Here is a 20,591-nt window from a genome sequence, read left to right as displayed (position 1 = left end):
CACATCTTCAACGAATGGAATGACTAACCCAGAGAATTTTAGCCACTTACTTCTCCTCACTCTCTTATTCCTTGTTCCCTGCTCTCCCAAAGGGCTAAGTAAGAGTGGGAGACAAAATCCAAAAAAAAAAAAAAAAAGCCCCTACTTTTAAAGAGGTTCGCGCATACCACTATCTACTCACCGTCCTCACCTCATCCACTCTGTGGCCCCAAATTTGATTCCTTTGCACTTTAATGTCCCAGGATTGTAGCACTGGAACAGCATTACTCAGAGGTAAGAAGCTGATTGAACAGACCATTCCAGCTGGTTAATTCTGAAGCCAGTTGGCAGTGAGCAAAGGGTGAAGGCCTGTGCCAGCTGCTAACATAAAGCACACAGACACTTTGAGGAGACTTGCAAGAAGGGCTCTGGTCATCTAGCCCATGTTGTGGAACTCCTTTGCTTTCCTGTCACTTAAAATTTGAAATGGTGAATGGCTTAGTGGATTGGGTAGGTTATGGTTGAGGGAACAATGCTGTCTCAGTCTCCACACTAAAATCAGCTGTGATTGTAAACTCTATCATAGGTATGTATGTATAGGAAAAAACATAGGATTCGCTATCATCCACAGTTTTAGGCATCCACTGGGGGTCTTAGAACATATCCACAGCAGATAAGGGGATACTACTGTAGTTATATAATCCAAGTATGGATGAAAAAAACACATAGAACTGAAGAAAAAGAGTTGAGGGGACTGGTTATAATTAAGGGCAGAAATTGGGACCTCAAAGGTTGAATGTTGACCTAAGAGAGGAGAGAAGTTCCTTAGAAGGTAAGCATGCATCACCAAGTGACATGGAGTAAATCCACCTGGCTGGGTTGATTTATTTGTAGAGGGGACCAAGACCAGTTAGATTGGTAAGGCAGATGGGGTTAGGCCAAATTCTTAAAAGATACCTTGGACATCAGGCTTAAATTAAGCCAAGGAGTGTGAACTCAGTCCTGGATATAAGACTCTTAAAACATATTGAGCAAGAGATATTATGTATCAAAGGATAATTTAATAGTGGCAGGAGGAGGAACTAAATATAAGAAAGGCAAAGAGATCACTTTAGGAGACGCTCATCTCTACACTGATTTTTCAGGTCTTAACTCTTACCCGTTCAGTTAATATTTTATAAACGTAAGTGACTTCCAGGCAGCTCCAGTTTGAGAGACTATCACTTCCATTTCTCGAGTTTTAAAAACTCATTGTTACTCCTCCCAATTTCTGACATTAGTGTGGGAATTATTTACAAGTAAAAATGTTAACAGTTGACTTATTCTATATCCAAACAAAACCAGGCACCAAGTTCCACTGATTTTTCTGATGTGTAAAACAGTAATACTCAAAAAAGCCCTGCGACTCCCATTGCTGGGAGAACAAAAATCAAACTATTTCCCATAGTTTTCAAGGTTTTCCTGCCTCTGCCTCTTCTAGTTTTCTCCCTTACGGGGCATGCTCCTGTAGGCTAAATTCCAGATAAGCCAAGTGACTTAAAATTCGGGCTCAAAGCCTCAAAATGCTTGCATCTTATTTGTCATTATTCCTCTGCATTACTCATCTTCGTATCTCTAGCAAGCAAAAGTCAGTACCTAGCACATACTTGTGGCTAAAGTTCCTTACATTTGCATAGTAAAGTTTTCAAAGCATTTTAAGTATCTCACTCTTCCTCAAACAACCTTGTGATGTAGCATGGTAGGTGATCTTGTATTACTTTATAGGAGATTTAGAGACATTGAAATTACTTGGCAATATCAAAGGTGCTCAAGTAAGAGAGCCAGAAAAACTCTGGTCTTCTGGTTTCTAAATCTCATTCCTTTTTGGTTATGTTGAATATATGGTTCCCAGGAACATAGAGAGAAATATACTTAGAAACAACATAAAAATCTATTGGATGTTAGGAATGAAAAGTCAAAGTCACAAACCATAAATTAAATTGTAGTTTTAAATTAAAATGAATAATCAGAATAGAATAGTTTACCAATTAATCTCGTGCTATAAACATGGACAGAAATTGGCAAAGTTGTTAAAATACAGCAACGATATTTCCTATCGACCTTTTGAGAATAAAAAAAAAAAACTTCCACATTTCAAACGTAGCTATTGCTCACTGCACCTTATTCAAAGCTCCTTATCTCAAAGCCTATTTCCTTAGATACATTTCTAAAAACCTTGGCTATGACAAAAATAATCTAGGCCAGATGTTCTGTTTATTGCTGTATTCCCAATCCCAGAACACTGCATAGCGAGTAGTAGGTGCTCGATAAATATTTGCTCTGGGAACCATTTTGAGGGCTAGAGAATTAGTGATATCCATATGCTAAAATGGTTTGGATGTCGACTGTATCTTGATTTAGCTGCCACACACAGATTCCCTAGTGCTGGACCCAGATACCTCTTAGGCCTCCTAATTCCAAAGAATAGTAATATAAAAGAACCACAGTAAACTGAGCAGGAGTGGATCCAAAGCTTGCTTCAGTGGTCATTTTGCAACAGATGGCTCACAAAAGTGACAGCTACGTTGGAGTTCATCCTTGGATTGAAAATTCTGAGATAAAATACCCTTCTCAGACTTGTTCGTGGTGTTTTATGATCGAATTCTATTTCACCCCTCTAAGCTAGAAGATAGGAAGGCAGTTAAGGCATCAAATGATGGCCAAATTTAATCTTTAAGATAAAATTCATGTATCTGATGGGATTTTATAAAGCCAGTATTGAAGTACCTGTAAAGTGCTTCAAGCATGTCAGCTCCTTTCAGTACATCATATTCTAGATATTAAATACATAGGCATTACAAAGTAGCAGAGTCTAAAGGAAAGACTTTACACAGTAGGCCTGGCCTGTTTCCTCTTCTGTAAATAGTAGTGGTATCACTAGCGCTACTGCCAACAGCAGCAGCATTGCAGAGAGAAGTCAGATAAAATGCAGGCATGGTGTGTGTTAACGCTTAATGGAAACATCCTCATTCAGCACCTCAACAATGACTGGGTGATAAAATCCTGGTTGGGCATTTTTTAATAACTTCAAAGATCTTTAAGATTCATTCTAGTACCAAACTCACAGAATTCTGTGGAAGAGAATGAAGAGGCCAAATGGTTTATGATAAGGCTATTCAGAGTATGCGGACATGGAGGGTTCATAGAAAATTTTTTTAATGGGTAGGTAATACAAATGCCAACAATATGAGTCCTGCTTGTTAAAACAGTGGCAGGAAAATCTAGAAGATACTATAAAAGCAACTCAATTTGCAACAGCTAATGAGAATTGCATTTTATTTGCAGGTTATATTCCAAAGTTGAGACTAAGGCAAAAGCTGCATATAGTTAAAATCACTCTTAAAATACTCCTTAAAAATGTGCCACGAGGACCACAATACTACTTGTTAATAAATTCAGCACGACAGCCAGATATTTTCTCCAGCATCCCACCAGACTAAGTAGTTGGCTGATCATATTGTTTGGATGGTATGGATCTTTGAACACCAGCAGAAAAATATGCACGATGGCTTTCGCTATAACCACAGGGGAACCCACTGAGTGAGTGAAGTGCAAATCCACACTTCCCATCTCACTGTTGTTCTAGGGCATAAATTCTGGGTGTAACATGTGGAGCTAGCCATATTATTTAAATAAATGAGGGGTGATTTATTTAACTAAATGTATGTAGTTAAATTTTAAGTATGGATGACTAGCACTGTGCTTTCATTTTAGAAATGCCCAACTGTATATGGCTTTGCTCTCTAGTAGCACATGGTCTAACTTTTGAACCATAACATATAGTAAGAAATTCATTTTAAAATTGTAACCCACTATACATGTACATTTACATATATGATTCATAAAATATTTTTCATTATAAACTATGTACTTGATTATTCCATTGTTTTGTTTTTTTTTTAATTAGGTTGTGACTCATTAATAATTTTCTTGATCCCTAACTGGGTTAAACCTACAGTTTGAAGAATACTGGAGTATTCCAAGCTCTTAACTACGCAGAGAATTATGGAGGGCAGTATTTCTGGGTTAAGGAAAACAATCAAGCAAGCACAAATTTCCATAATATTTTAATACTTTTCCACTTTTAAATACTGATTTTAATTTTGTGATTGTAACATGGAAGATCCAACTTTATTATTTTTTAAAAACATCATCAGGATCATAAAGCTATTAAAGAATAGTTACACTCTACATACTCCCAAGGAACTTTAAAATGATTACGTTTTGAGTCTGTAGATGAACAATGACAATAATCCAAACGTCGTCTGTACAACTCGGACTAAATACTGGTGAAAGTGCTTAATTGGACAAACAACCGATAAGCTTAAAGATAATCAGCACAATTTCACAAGAGAACCAGCTCAGCCCAACTAAAAATTTCTCAATAGCAAAGTGATGCTGATGTTGTAGAGGTGTACCAACTAGTTGATGAAACTGAACAAATGGGAAACCAATTTCTCCTTTTCCTTATTTTGTATCCTTATATCTCCCTCCCAGCCATCCCTCTTCTTGGTCTGGCTGCTCTTGTGGCGTTCTCAAATCAAGAGCGCCTATGATCACCCTCTATCTCAAAATCAGAAATCCTGAATTCTAACTGAAACACTGTGCTATCTTGAAGGGTACGGTGGGCACTCAGGGAAAAAAATAACCCATCATCACCAATATTTTTCAAGTTTCTATCACAGTACAAAAAAGGTGAGTAGAAAAGAGTAAAAGATAATTTTTTTTTTTTTTTTGGCCCGGGGAAGTAGGAAATAACCGAAGATGAAAAATCAACATGTATATTCAGTATATAGGAATTAGCCATATGGAAATAATTCTAGAGGGTCTGAATATTGTCTAAAGGGCTAGTACCTTTTTAAATTCTGACCTCTTTTAAATTCTTTTCATATTCCCCTACTCATTTCTAAATCTGGTTGGACAGGATTAACTCTAGTGAAGTACCAGTGCAGTTACCTAAAGGTAAAATTTATCTTTTTTTCTTTTTTATACAAATATTTTAGTGTAATCATTTTATTTACAGAATTGCAAAAGTGTATCATTAACATTTAGTGCAAATGTAACTAATGATAATTAGATTTAGATACTGCTCTGTAAACTTTCCATATCTTTGTAAAATAAAGCTATCCAATTTAGTTAAGAGTTACTTTGTCTGTGTTCATGATAGTTACCAGAAATGCCAAATGGAGAAATATTTAAAGTGGGCATATAGAATTTTTTGAAGATTCCCATCAGTGGCTATGATGAATAAACTTCCCCTCCCCCACCCTCCCATACTCCCACATCCCAGCCCACAGATGATTGTAAAATAAAATACACATTTGAGGTATAAACATTTTTTAAACATCACAATATAAAATGTTAACTGGTTATGTAGTAAACTGATATGATAATTTGTCTTATTTGCCTTACTAGCATTTACCACCATAGGCACTTTTCCACATAGTCAAATTATGAACAGCATTTTTCTGTAATAAGGCATATTCCATGCACATCATTTAGAGAAAGGTAAATTAAAAAATAGAAAAGATTTATGGAGCATGAAATCTGCGTGCATGTAATGTAAGCATTATGTTTTATATGTATTTTTTCTCTCTGTACAGAATAATAAATACCACTATATCTGATGCAAGTAATTCACTTCCAGGATTGTGCATATTAAATGATCAGACTAATCCCATCATTAAATTATCACCTTGCATTTATCATTAAGACTTCATTACCACGTATGAAATATATACAGGACATGTTCCATGTGACATGACTTTCTGCTTAACAAAATGGGTCTGATTTCTGTGTTTCTACAGAGATGAACAAGTCAGCAAAACATCTACAAAATGCCTCTGATATATGTAAGCACATCTGTGTATAAACACAATGAAGATTTTGGAGTGGGCAGTCATTTCCACTTCAATGAGTATAATTCCTTGCCTCAACTCCATGCTTCAAGGTTTTTCACAGAGGCCTGAAACTAATAAACTAAAAAAGGTATTTTACATGTAAGTTCTTACAGCAACTAAGGAAAGAATTTCAGTTTGAATCACATGGAATCCTTTACTGCTCTGCTGAAGTTTCTGATCAAGAGGCAAACAGGAGCAATGCTAACATTTTGTGTGCATATCCTGCAACATATCTCTTAAACTGACCCAAATTAGAAGAATTAACAAACATACTTGTTACTGAATACTAGAAATATTGAATCAAATGTCAAACTCAGTCTGATTTGCTTTAACAAGTAATACCATATAACCTTTTACAAATTTCATAAAAATGTGAGCTCATTTTATCCTGACCATTTTACCAGAAAGTAATTTATATCCATAAGATTTGTACAGATGTTTGGAGGCAGGCAGAACCAATTCAGGAATTGCCATATTGTGTTTCTAACAAACTGAAAAAACAAAAGCTGTAGCACTCAGAACACAAATAAAAATACAAGAAACATAAAGATCTATGGGGAAAAAAATAAAGCTTTTCACTTTCTCCATCAGAACCAAGGTTCTTCATGGGAGTAAGACTATAGAAAAAGCAAAATCACAGGTTACTGACAGCCCTCAGTTATTAAAAGACACCTTACATGACAACATGAATCATTATAGAAATCAGCAGCAATAAATTCTATGATTATACAAAGCAAAGAAGTCAAAAAATTCTGGACACATATTTGACTATATAGGCCTGAAAAAAGAACCCCATCCAGATATTTGGTGCACAGAAAGCACATTCCCGTGTGTGTTTAACTTCTGTGCTTTTCTTTTGTGCACAAAACCTGATACAACTGAGGATCTTAGGCCGGACCATACTAAATTAAAAATTTTGAAAAAGTTTCCAAAAATTAAAGCATCAATTCCTAGTTGTGATTCAAAGTTGATTTTTTTTTTCTCTTCTGGGAGCAAGCAAATAAAAATATAGCCATGTACATGTAATTTTACATGTATTTATAGTTATATGCTGAGCACGGAGATCTAGCAGGAGACAGCTAGTGTTAGATATTCAGCTTTGCTATTGCAATATTTCTTCATTTTTTTTTTTTTTTTTACACAAGGCCAAGATGTTGGGCCACAGACAAGGCTATAGATCCTATGTTCCAGCTTAGAGCATTTTTCTTTTCAGTTTTTCCTCCAACATGGAATGTCACACAGCCTTGCTTCCGTCACTGCAAGAAAGAAAAATGACAAGTAAAAAATTAGGCAATACATTATTACTAACAGCTGCAAGAATACCAGAACGAATTTCCTTCTACCCTCTGAATTGATGAAATACACAGATTCTCTATTAAAATGTATCTTTTAAGGATTTTCACCTTTAAGAATGTAAAATTATTAACCTTAAATATTTGAAACTTATCCATCAGTAACAGAGCATACAAGAAATCTTCTGAAAGTTAGAAAAAATTTAAAAGGGTAATGTACTATAGGTAAACAAAGAGCAAATCACCCAGAGGTCTCCAGATTTGTACTCAACAAACTGGCATTTCCTTCTTAGTCTTCAATAAAAATTATGCAATATCACTTATCAAAAATTTTAAAAATTTACTTAGGCTATGAAGAAAAGGTCTATCTTATCTTAAGACACAAACATGCTCAGCCCTTGTCAAATGTGTTAAAGAGTTTTGACTAACAATTGTAAATATCTTCGGACTTCATTAACTCTATGGAATTTCTCTAAAGAAAATGACTATTGAAAGTTATAATTTCTCCAACACTAAAATTAAGAATGTTAGCTTCCTTAAGGTTTCAGTGCTAGAATGCACTTCATACACACACCTGCCGAAAGTATTATGGGACAAATATCACTTTAGGCAAACTCAAGGCCAGAACTGAGTTTTGGCCAGTGAGTCTTTTCATTTCTATCTTTACATACATACACACACATCCACAAACAATTGTACCTCCGTCCCCTAAGTTTTTTTCAAAGGATTTCAATGCCTTCCATCCTAGGGCCACTAGAGAAGAATGTGTGCACATATGAACATATATGTGCACATGCACCAAACATACACTTGGTCAGTCAATAAAACAACACCCCAAATTCAACGGTTTAGAGGCAAATGCTAGTAATATGTTAGCATGTATTTTTCAAATGTTTAGGAAAACCATTATTCTCCTTGAACATAGTTGAAAGCATGTTCTATATATATCTGCATTCTGAGATAGAGGTGAAGAAGAGAGAAAGCAGATAAAGCTGCATGCTTGGTCCTGGTTGGAGCAAACAACAAAACCTTTTAGAAATCTTAAGGCTATGCGGAGAAACACTCAGCTAAGTAAGGTGAAAAGCCTGCTGCCATTGTGTGGCATCAGGTTTCTGGTATGCTTGACAAATACACTGCAGAGACAGAATTAATAGGTTAGGCACCCAGATCTAGCCATAACAATCCTAAAGTATAACATATTCTAACAATAGCACATTTATACAGCGCACTTATGTCAGAAGAGAGAATTCCACAAAGGTCAGACTGTATCTCCAAACACTAACCATTCAGATCGGTAAGATCAGAACTTGACTAACATTTTCAGGTCACTTTTTTCCTGGGAAAAGCTACATATCTAGGACACCAATGCAATATCCTTGTGTTAGTATCTGACTATAAATTCAGCTTTTGAGTTATTTTTTTTTTTAAAAAGGAAAGACATACCATAAATAGCATCAGAAATTAGACATAACTAAAAACATCAGTCATCATATGATAATCGACTATATTATTTTTATCTAAAGAAAGTGACTCAAGAAAATAAATTTCTCAGCCAATGATTTAACATTCAGTGTAGATAAGAATGAGAAGACGTTCATATATACTTACTGCCTGTGAACTATTTTACTTTGTAGTAAGATCTATTAAAAATTTAAATGCTAACACACACTCAGAGTTCATAAAAAACAGAATTATGCAAATGTTACAAATGGACTAAAAGATGCTCAAATGCATTCACAATAAGAGAAATGCAATTAAAACTACACTAGAAGAGTATTTTACACCTATTAAGTTGGAAAAAAAATCAGAAAGTTTTATTTCACCCATCGTGTGAGGGGGTACAAGTAAACAGGCACTCTAATACATTATTGCTGGTGAAATGGTATATTAATACAACCCCTATGGAGGGCAATACATAAATTACAAATACACAAACTCCCAGAGCGCCAGCAGTGGCACATATCATAACTTATCCCACATAACAAGTTGAAGTATAAAATGACATATGAATATAACTGCAACGCCGTTTGTTCTAACAAAAATTGGAAACAATTTTAGTATCTACAACTAGAGGTTAAATAAATTATATACATCCATACAATGAGATACTATAAAGCCGTAAAAAAAAATAAAGAAGCTCCCCACCAACATGAAAAGACCATCAAGATAATAAAAGTGCAAAAACAAAGTGCAGAATGGTGTGTACGCTACTTTTTCTTCAATGACAAAAAAGAGTATGTGTGGGAGGAATATACTTGTATTTCCTTATTCAGACAAAAAAAAAATCTGGAAAAATACACAAGAAATTAGTAATAGCAGCTGTATACTTTTGCATGTGTGGAGAGGGGGCAAAACTGGGTGAATAAGGAGCAAGGGATAAATTTTACTGTATATTTTCATAATTTTAACTTCTGAATCATGCTAACATTATCACTTAATTTGTAAAAAAATTAAAGATTCTGGATTCCTTGTGCAAAGATACTCAGTGTAACATCATTTGACAATAAACATGGAAGCAACCCAGACATTAACATGGGACTGGTTAATAAATTCTGCAACACTCATATAGCAGATATTAAAAAAATGAGAGGGTTTTATATCTCATATCTTCATGTGGAATAATAGTCAAGATATATTGTTGGCAGAAAAACAACAAGCTGCAAAACAGTAGAAAATACATTTTTTAAAATAATTAAAAATATATGTAAATACATACATATCAGAGTCTAGAAGGATATACAACCGAAATAACAGTAATTTCTGGGAAGGGAAAGATATAAGGAACTTGAACTTATGAAATTCTGTAGTTCAATGATGTTGAAATTTTTTAAATATAAGCAGGTATTATTTAATATAAGCAGAAAAATAATAAAAAAAATAAGTTTTAAGGCTATAAAAATAACTCTTTATATGAGAACATTATAAAACACAGAAACTACTTTTGACAATTAACTAAATTTTAATATCTGTAGAATCACATTAGTCAAAAAAAGTTTTAAAAAAAGGATAACATATCTTCCAGTACCTTTTAATACTAGAATAAAATAGGTTTTCCTGCTGTTTTCTCTTGGACGTAAGAAGTAAAACGTTTTAGAAACTTTGGATACTCTCGCTTTGCCACTGCCCTTAACACTGAGGCTGGTGCCCATCCTCCAGGGTTCACTGTGAATTAAAGAAAAATTAAAATCTGTTAGGATATAATTCTACAAACAAATGTGAAACACTCAATTTGTTCCTATGCTTTAAAAAGTTCCTCATTTTGAAACAATCAGCATCTCTTAAATCTTTACTATTAAATTAATTGCTTAAAATTAACCACCGGACAAGAAGATAGCAAGTAAGAAAGCATTTATTACCTTTCTAAAATATCCTTAGTTTCCTAAATTGTATGCAAATGTTCATACAGCTACACTTTAGGTTACTTAGGGAAGATTTATTCATCAAACTCTACTGTAATCAAGTAGTAACTTACTCAGGCATAACCATCTCTTTTAAATACACTAGCAGTTGTGGCCCTATATAAAGAAGGTATGAGGATCTGATTAGATGGACTTCAATAACTACTGTAGGTAGGTTATGGGTGTCATAAGGAACCAAAGTAACAGGGCTGTTCGGCAGCAGGCCAATGTGAATTAAATATATAACTAGCTAATAAGGACTAGGGACCAAAGATTCAGAAAACGAACATGGCTGACAATAAGAAAAAGAACTGTTACTTTCCTTTCCCATTGTTGCTTACATTCCTAAAAGTATATATTCTTTCAGGCAAATATTTAATAAAATGGTTCTTAAAACCAAAGATATGTGATAGTGATCTTGATATGAAGTTTTAAAATTTACCTATGCAGACCCAGTTTCAGAAAGTCTGATATAGTAGTTCTGGGATGAAATCCAGATATGTGTATTTTGAAAGTTTCCCAATAGTTTTGATATACATCTATCCAAATTAAAAATTACTAATCCAAAGGATAAAAACTAAAAAGGCATTTCTAAATGGCATTTGTCCAGTCAGTTATCATGCAGATCATACTAAGAACATCCACATTACCAAGTAGCAAAAACAAACAACAAAATACATACCATTAGCGACATACGTAATCTTGCATAGAATGTTGTCCCTGCTAATCTCTTGGTTTCCCTCTGGTGGGCTTACCAAGGTTTGACAAATCATAGCAATATTTATTTTGGCACGAACACATCGATTGTTTAGCTGCCAAAACAAAAAATAAGAAGAAAATACCAGTATAGTAGATACCCAGTATTTTATAATCTCTACTGGTCTAATACTACATTAGGTTAATCCAAACCATAACTCCAGCAAAGATCAAAATCTCCAACAAAATCTTATAAGCGCCAAAAAATAACACATGCCAAGCTAATAAGAAGACAGTAGAAATGATTATCGCTCTTTTTATGTGTAAATGGCGCTCGCTAAATCGAAGTAGAAACCAGAGGTTGCCAGTAGTTGATCATGGCTTGAAAGGTAACTGTAAGAAGTAGCCTACATATACTACCCATCAACTCTGTCTCATCTCACCTCAGAAGGAAAAGAAAACAGCCCTGCTAGGATGGTCACAGCCATGACTCTTGTCCCTCAGGTAACACATGAGTTATATTGTCCCAAAGAGACAACATAAAACAAAATCTAAGAATCATTATCAAGTATCTGTGCGTGTGTGGTATATGTTTATCACTTTTGCACTGTATTGTTTATTTAGCTTTACATTATACAACTATACAAATTTACACAGTGTACTTACAGGAGCACTGTCATGATCCACAGAAAAATTACAAACTATCCAAGTTTCCGGGTCATTTTCAGTCAAGGCTGGTATCTTTCGAATGGCAGAAAGATATAATACATCTCGTTGAGAAGCAGGCCACACTCTCTGTCAAAGTAAAAATTTTTTGAAAATACATTTTATTCATATATAATATGGAACAGAAAAACAAATGTACAACTAATAAATATCTTAGTTGAAAGTAAAATCTGTCAAATTTTAAATGAAAAGCATCTGAGAATATCCATCAAAGGATTAATTATGGATGCTGAGTTAATGGTTTTGTAGAACAATACCAAAAGAATAATATTCTGCTATTTTTTTTTTTAAACTGTGGTAATATATATGTAACATATAATTTGCTATTTAAACTACTTTTAAGCATACAATTCAATGGCAGTAATTACAATCACAATGTTATGTAAACATCACCACTATTTCCAAAATTTTTTATCACCCCAAACAGAAATTCCATTAAGCAACAACTCTCCATTAACCTCTCCCACAGATCCTGGTAATATTCTGCTTTTAAGTGTTGTATTAAACTTCTGTTTAAATTGTTCAGAGAGTTTAAATCAAAGATTTTAGAGAAAAAAAGATTGCTCCTTTGATATCATAATCGTATCTGAAGAATTCCCAATCATATAGAATCTTTCAACTTTATAGTATGCAAGGAAAAACATATACTATTGGAATGACAAAGAACCTAGGTCTTAGAAAACTGGGACTACATACTTTCAAACGAGAGAAAATTTGCAGTATGTAGTGTCTTTCCTGATCGTTGAGTATGATAAATAGCTAACAGCTCAGTGTCAACATAACATAACTCATTTGCAAAGTGAAATGGTTTATCTTTTAGAGAGAGAAAATTCTATGAAGCTGATGACAGTAGTGTTAGGGAAATGTATATGAAGCTAATAATAAACAAAAATTTGGCCATGTTAGAACTAATAAATGCAAATCTGCAAGGATGATAAGACAGAAATTTAAAGAGTGAGAATGATTTAAATATTAGAAGATGAACAGCCTTCTTTAAGACCAAATTATAAAAGAAACCAAAAAAAGATGTCAGTGTTATGGAATTTTGTTGAAAAAATGCCAAGATAATTAGTTTAGTCAAATAATTATAATTGTAATTTAAATTATGGTACGTATAAGATACATTATTTTAATAATTTTTAGTTTTAGTTTTCAAGAAATAACCCTAATACAATCTATACAATCCTCCCCTCCATTTACTATTTACTTAGTGAAATACTTGCAGCAGATTGTGTTCCGGGATCAATTATCTTCAGATAAGAGTCTTCTGATTCTCAATTAGTGGTAATTTATTTTCATTCCAAATTACAGGGCAATTAATTGATATTTTAACATCTACTAAATTTTAGATTTTGCCTAGGACCTCCCTCTCCACTCCCCTGCCCCCCAAATATGTATGCTTCATTGTCACAAATATGTAGAATCTTCATTGTCACACATTCTTGAGCAGCTAGCATGTAAAATGAAGCCTAGCTTACAGGCATTAGATACAAAAAAGATGCCTCAGGTGACAGGACTGAGTTTAAGAGATACAGAGCAAATCTCAAATACACTCGGCTCAATTAAAAAATCATTTGAAAAAGAGAAACTAAGTACTTATTGAATCATTATATTTCTTATGTAACATACAATAGTGCTTTTTGGTGGATCTCTCCAAAATTTTAATTCCTTTTATTATTCTTTATCCAAAATATTATTTTGGATAGAACAGAACAGAATAAGGTAAGAGAAATATTAATTCTACCATTTTAAATATCTAGACTAGTAGAGGAAAAAATGACATGAAAGGGAACTAATTTAAATGAAATGATTCTATATGTACTTGTGTATGACCAACCTCTTAATAGTCATGCCCAGTAATTTTCCTTTGCTTTAAGATCATCCACTTAAATCACTTTCAAATCTGTTAGTCTTAACATAGGCTAATAACATATTTTCTACTCCCCTTATTATATTGTAGTCACTTTCATATTTGATAACTATCATTTATCATTTATCTCTCATAGAAACTAGATGCTAGAATAAAGGATTTCAAGAATTTCTTTTCTAGACTTAGAATGTGCATAACTAACTGTAGGTCTTCATCAAATACATTGTTTCTAGATATTTCTCAGGTTCTTAGCTGCACCCATTTCTGCTTTAAATGAGGTGATGTACCTTTCAAATACATGACATTCATGAATTATTAATAAAGTCTTTGAATCTTTTGTGGCATTTAATTTCCTGCCAAATTTTACTTTAGAGAATTTATATGTCTCAGTTTGAACTACAGTAGAATCCTTTTGGGATGAAGAGATATTTACCTTGTGCGTTTGATATATGATGATTGCATTATCAGCTAATGTTTCCACCACATGAAAGTTTTCTATTGTTGCTGAAATAAAGAGAAAATATTAATAGCCAAAAAGATACATTACCTTTTTCTAGAATGTGATTAATTCATTTATACTGAAAGTCAATTACAAATGAACATTATGGTAAAATGAACAGGTTTCTGCCCCACCTAGGCTAAGTTCAAACAAAGGTAGTTAATACCTAGTATTAGGGCTATAGATAGTGGCTATGAGACCTGATCACCCAGAAATCTCATTTTTTTTGGTCCAATATCTAGCTTCCACAGCCAAAAAACAATTATAATCACCACCACTGCATTATTCTGGCACAAATTACTCCCTAACACTATGACCTCTCTCTATAATCTCTAATTTACTAAAGCTGAATAAACTGTTCTATCTACGCTTAGGTGACTGTATTTGTGAGAAAAGAATGTCAAACTGCTACTGATAAACATCTTATGATGTTCAAAAGTATCTATTTACAAAATCTGGTGCCCAAGGGAACCCCTTCGCCAAAGAATAACTAAACAAACCACAGCAGGATTCATCTAGGATTTACCATGGAAAGAAAACAGCATAGGAAAAAAGTATATGATAAAACAGATACTTTTAATATTAGTTCTGGCTTTTCCACTAACTAGTTCTATGGCCTTAGATCCATCTGAATTTTACTTTATTATCTACCTATGTAGGATTGTTCAGGTACTGGATCAAATTCTACAACATACTGAGAAGTATTTTATATAGTAAAAAAGCTCTATTTAAATATAAAGTATTGTCAGTCCCCTGTATGATTCTCCAGATATCCTCTACACCGACTTTGTAAACTACAAATCAGATACAGAAAATCAGGTTGGATTTAATATTAAATATTAAATAATAATTATATTAAAATATATTTTAAAAATATATTTGCAGCTTACTTTCCCAATCATTGCGAACATCAACATTCCAGAAGTAATTGCAGACTTCATGTCCTGTAACGCCTTTAACTGCATGAGTTGCTTTCAAAGGATCCAGAACAATCCCATTTTCTTCTACTTCTCTTCTATATACCTACATAGGATATATTTACAAACTTGTTTAAAAAATAAAGATCAAATTTCTAAAGTACAAACTTGAAAGCATATTTTAAAACTTAATGGCTTTTTAAGATTTTATTTATGGAAGTGCATGATGGAACATAAATATTCCACTAAAAAGAAGTTTAAAATTTCAAATTATTTAGACATGCAACACATAAAAATATTTAAAACTGCAAATCCAATGTAAACTTCAACTATGAAAAATATGCATGTGTGATGAATGACTACTGTGAGTTGTTAAAAAATAAATATATCAATTTAAAACAAGCATTATTTACTGAACATTATCAAAAACTGTTCAACATGACTAATAAGGCCATATAGCCTGGTTATAACATAATCTCCTTAAGGATATTGATTTAAGGCAGTTTTGTTCAATGATGTATCCCCAGCATCTAGAATAGTATATGAAACACAATAGGCAATTATTTGTTGAATCAATGATTGAAAGCTGAAACTACCATAAAGATCTATGTGTTGACTTTAAATACTGAGGTTGTGTACCTAAAGTACTGATTAAAATTAATTTTTTCAAAATTATAGAGGGTTTGCTAATTTAAAGATCTCTATAATAAATTCTTTTGACAAATGAATAAACATATTATCACAGGGAAAATCAGCTATTTATGGCGTGCCATTGGGGCCAGACACTGTTAGGCATTTCACGCGTAGTTTACATTTCACATACAGTTTCTCCTTTAGATCTCTCTCTCCAAACTCCTTTCCCTACGTGTTTATTTGTTATTGGGACAGCTATTTTTCTAGTCACCTAAACTGGAACCTGTAGACTTTTGACTCTCGCAAGTGGTTTTCTTGGTTTCTAATGTCTTCTCTATCAGCTTAATCTTCCAAAAACATTATTTTGCATCCAATAGTTAACCTACTACTACAAACGATAGATTATTCTCTTATTGAGTTATTTTATACTCCCAATAATCCAGCCCAATTTCTTCTTTCTCTAATGTTGTGGGCTATAGGAGTACTTATTCTCTACTCCTCAGTCCACATGGAGGGCCTTCATCTAGACTCCTGGTTTCTCTTCACCCCTTCATTTCCTGGAACCTCCCTAGGGGGAAACAGCGACTTATCTGAATGGGGAGTACAGAGAAGGGACTAGGCAGGTTTGGCTCAACCCCTTCTTCTGCAGAGAACATGCATCCTGGTGTGCTTTTGGGGCTTGCTCTTGTGGAGAAGGTCTGTGATTATCCAGCTGTGTCAGAAACATTAAGTTTAGTAATATTAGCTGAGGTAACATATTAGCAAGACCTTGCAGCAGCAGCTGGCCTCCATGTAATCCAATCATTTTATCAGAATTGTATCTAATACTCTGGTATCTTATTTGCCAGTCTTCTCTTATTTCTTAATTTGTTCCTATTCAGGAGAGGAAATTCTGCCCATTTTCTATAATAATTCTGGTCAACACAGTCTCTACCAAACACCTGATTAAGAAATTAGCTTTCAAGTTTTTGCTCATGTTTATTTCTTGTCTAAAATGCCCTCACTTCACCTTTGTCGCACCTTATTTCCATTTCCATAGTTCAAATGGTTCTCTTCAGTACAAAACGATCGGTTTCAGATCACAGATCTCTTTCTTTTCCAACTTTTTTTCACTAATCATCTGTACTCTTCATTTAATACATTATCAGATTGGGCCAAGTAATGGTATCTTTTAAATGCCAATATCCTTTTCCCCCCAACTAATGTTTCAGCTTGGAGAGAGTCCTATTAAATATCTCTTTTTCTTTAGCATAGTGCCTTGGGCATGAGGTAATCCAAAGTTCAATGTTGCTGCTGCTTTTTAATCCATTTCTGCGTGTCTTTAGTCCTTGCTCTTATTCTATCTCCTGTGTTTAGGGATGTGAACCAGATTAGCTGATCAACGTCCAAATATCAAAAAAAAAAAAAAAAAAAAAAGGTACAGAGAGAGAAAGGACAAAAAATGAAGTATAGACATAGACCAGAGGGGAACACAAAGTGATATCTGGGCACAATACTGAGTATACTAAAAGAGAGAGAAATACCCAAATAGTCATCAGCTAATTGTGACCTGTTCATAATTAAACTGCAAAATATTTTTTCATGGCCTAGGTAGAACAGAATGATTTCTGCATAGATTTGGACCATAAAGATATTACGTAAAAGCTAAAGCAAGGAAGCAAAAAGACATTTTATTTCTCAATATTTGGTGCTTCTTTGATCACGTGTAATAATTTGTTTAAAAGTAATTTTAAAACACTATCCTTATTTATATCAATAGTAAGGATAATATGACTGTAACAGAGCTACAATTAGAAACCTATAACATTTCACTGGAAATTACCTTCATTTCTCCTTCTTCTACAACCAACTGCCAATTGGCATCTCCACCTACATCCTGTAATGAATAAGTCATGTGGTTCTGCACCATTTCTTCAACCTTGAAGAGAAAAATAAAGCTATAAGAATACACCTCCAATTAATAGCTATGGCATAATCTCTAAAACATAATGATATTCAGTCTACTTCAGTTCAGAAATGATGTTCTTAGAAAGCTGAACAACCAAATGCACAAAGGTTAGTACGTTTTATATAATGTTGAGTTTAGTCTACATTCTAGATATATCGAGGTTAATGACAGGAGGGAGAAATGTGGGAAAGGAAGATGCTTCAAACAAGTAACATATACTGGGCCTAATGTGCATCAAGTGACCAAAATAAGCATTTTCTGGAAAAAAAAATTCCTTCCTTTACTATAAAATTTTTACAGAAATGACATCTTAAAGGATAAAATCATGGAACACTAAGGGTAAATGGAGCACGAAGAGACTATCTAGTCCAGTGTTCCTATATTTAAGACTATAGAAATATTAGAAAGATCATTATATGTTAAGATTTTTCTCTATAAAAAAGTAACAAAACTTTTCTTTCATTGATAAACTTCTCTTTTATCATAACTATAAGCCAACTTATAAAATAATCAACCCCCTCATTTATTTCATTCCAATTTCATGTTCTAAATTCTTTCAGGGACAATGCTAATACTCATATATGCAAACATTTACAAAAAATCACCTTTTAGTTCATTTGAAAAAATTTCTAAATTTCTTCTACTGAAATTTAACTGCAACCTCTGCTTTTAACTATCAAATTAACCCTACACATTTTATATAAGCAAATAAAGTCGAATATTTCACACCTCCCGAATCCTCAATCAGATTTAATGGTAAGATTTCACATAAGAGTTCTTTGCAAAGTTTGAAATGTATAAAACAGAACTGAAGTGATAAAGATTGTCTCTGAAGAAACCGCTTCTTTACCATCTACATAGACACTTTTTTTCTAAGCTCTAAGTTTAGGAATATTAGCTTTTACTCATAATTTTATGTAATAAGCACAGAAGAGAAGGTAGAAAAGAATTGGAAAATATGTATCTAATACGTATATAACACTTCAATTTTTATTCCTAAGTTTAACTATTTATTTTACATAAAGTGTTGTGCGTTTATTAGAGAACAAGAACCAGGTTTACACATATTTTGAAATAAATACTTTAAATACAAAATTAATGGTTTGGGGACAGAAACTTAAAATTATAAGTGTTCTATACAAAAGGATATTAATAATATGTTATTGTAATATGTATTTCTGCTACAAGTTTTCTGGATCTCAGAATGCATTTTTAGTTACTGAAAGTAGGTATGAGTTTATGTGACTCTTTAATTGGCAATTATCACAAAAAAGGTTTTTGATAATGCTTTTATCATTTTTCTAAATTGAGATTCTACAATCTACTTTTGTACTAAAATGCTAACATAATATTTTATTTCTTTGTTCATAATCCTCAAAACACTGTGAATGGTGTTGGGTTGCAGAGTTGAGAGAAAATTTTAAATGTGACTAATAGTACATTCTATAATTTTATAAAGCCCAAATTAGAAAACATAACTTTGGGGACTGCTGGAAAAACCTGTGTGCCTCTATAATTTGAAATATGCTTTAAGAGGGTAAGGATAATTAATGTGGGATTCCAAGTTATGAATACATTCAAAATGTACCTCATTTACCAAAGAGGAATAACAAAATTCCAGCTGGTATTCCTAAATAAATAAAACTCACAGTAGCACTGCCTTGATTTATTTGTCTGTGTCCCATTGTGATTTGGAGAAATTTTTACCCTTTTTAGATTCTAAGACCTTAAAAATCTTTAGATCTGAATATGTACTTTTTAGGTCGAACTGGGAGTTAAGAACACCTACATATATTATGAAATCAGAGGCAGAAAGAAACGCTTCCCCAAAATAAGCCCCATTTTACCATTTTTAATGGATTACGTGTAAAAGAATAATGTGAAGGATTTTATTGTTAAAAAATGGAGAGTTCCGTTTAATGACATTCCTATCACAGTTACCACTGCACCTATGGAAGTTTTCAGTCTTCTACTCTTATTTACTTCCTTGACTTAAGAAGGCTTGAAAAAGTCCAACAAAGAAACAACACAAGTTTGTATTCAGTGCTGTGCTTCTAGGAAATTAATGAAATGAATGAAGTACTCAATTACTGTAATAACCATCTCTGCAAAGTCCTCATCATGGAATCTTTATCCATTATGGCATCTTCCTCCAGGTAATAATATTAAGGTTAACAAGAGAGGTGATACAGATAAAATCTTACTATAATGAATTTTTGTTTACGGCAATAAAATATGAAGTAGCCTATCTTACTACAGGGGCAGAGACTTGATGATTTGTACCATAGACACTACAGGTCTAACCTAATGATCCACTCCATTTACTATTTTCAGTTATGACCCTGTATATCAAAATTAAGTGAGAAACTACAGACCATTAAGTTGGATGACAATAATAAGCACAAGCCAAATTTACCATTTTATTAGGATCAAAACTTGATATACTAGGAAATAATGTTACTAGTAACACCTATTACTTAAAAAAAAAAAGATGATATCAAATTATTAAAGCAGGTTTCTCCTGCTTTAACTATATTTGTAAGTTTTAAATAGACTAAACATAATTTCAGGAATCATGTCCTTGATTTTTTTGGACCTAAAGTTGAAAATGATAAGCTGACATACACAGAATCTTCATACCAAATGAACTATCAAAAAAATGGAGATAAAACACATTTGAAATAAGAGGTGATG

At 33.2% G+C, this 20,591-nt stretch overlaps 1 protein-coding gene across 3 annotated transcripts in view; it reads right to left on the bottom strand.

Moving 5' to 3' along the window:
* Positions 1–5,338: 5,338 nt before the first annotated feature.
* COL4A3BP (collagen type IV alpha 3 binding protein) overlaps positions 5,339–20,591 on the bottom strand; it is a 79,139-nt gene continuing 63,886 nt past the window's right edge. For 2 of the 3 annotated variants that reach the window (XM_011375138.2, XM_011375139.2), the window contains 7 exons: positions 17,772–17,867; positions 15,290–15,422; positions 14,334–14,404; positions 11,971–12,099; positions 11,291–11,420; positions 10,236–10,372; positions 5,702–7,174 (listed from right to left, as the gene is read on the bottom strand). In XM_011375138.2, coding sequence (XP_011373440.1) covers positions 10,245–10,372; positions 11,291–11,420; positions 11,971–12,099; positions 14,334–14,404; positions 15,290–15,422; positions 17,772–17,867 — 687 coding nt within the window. In that variant the 3' untranslated portion in view covers positions 5,702–7,174; positions 10,236–10,244. Of the gene's footprint in view, positions 7,175–10,235; positions 10,373–11,290; positions 11,421–11,970; positions 12,100–14,333; positions 14,405–15,289; positions 15,423–17,771; positions 17,868–20,591 lie in introns of all 3 variants that reach the window. The other variant, XM_023520414.1, reaches the window with a different exon arrangement.

This window comes from Pteropus vampyrus, unplaced genomic scaffold (genome assembly GCF_000151845.1).
Source record: "Pteropus vampyrus isolate Shadow unplaced genomic scaffold, Pvam_2.0 Scaffold262, whole genome shotgun sequence".
In the NCBI taxonomy this organism is placed as follows: Eukaryota; Metazoa; Chordata; class Mammalia; order Chiroptera; family Pteropodidae; genus Pteropus; species Pteropus vampyrus.
This window is presented reverse-complemented; position numbering and strand designations above follow the sequence as displayed.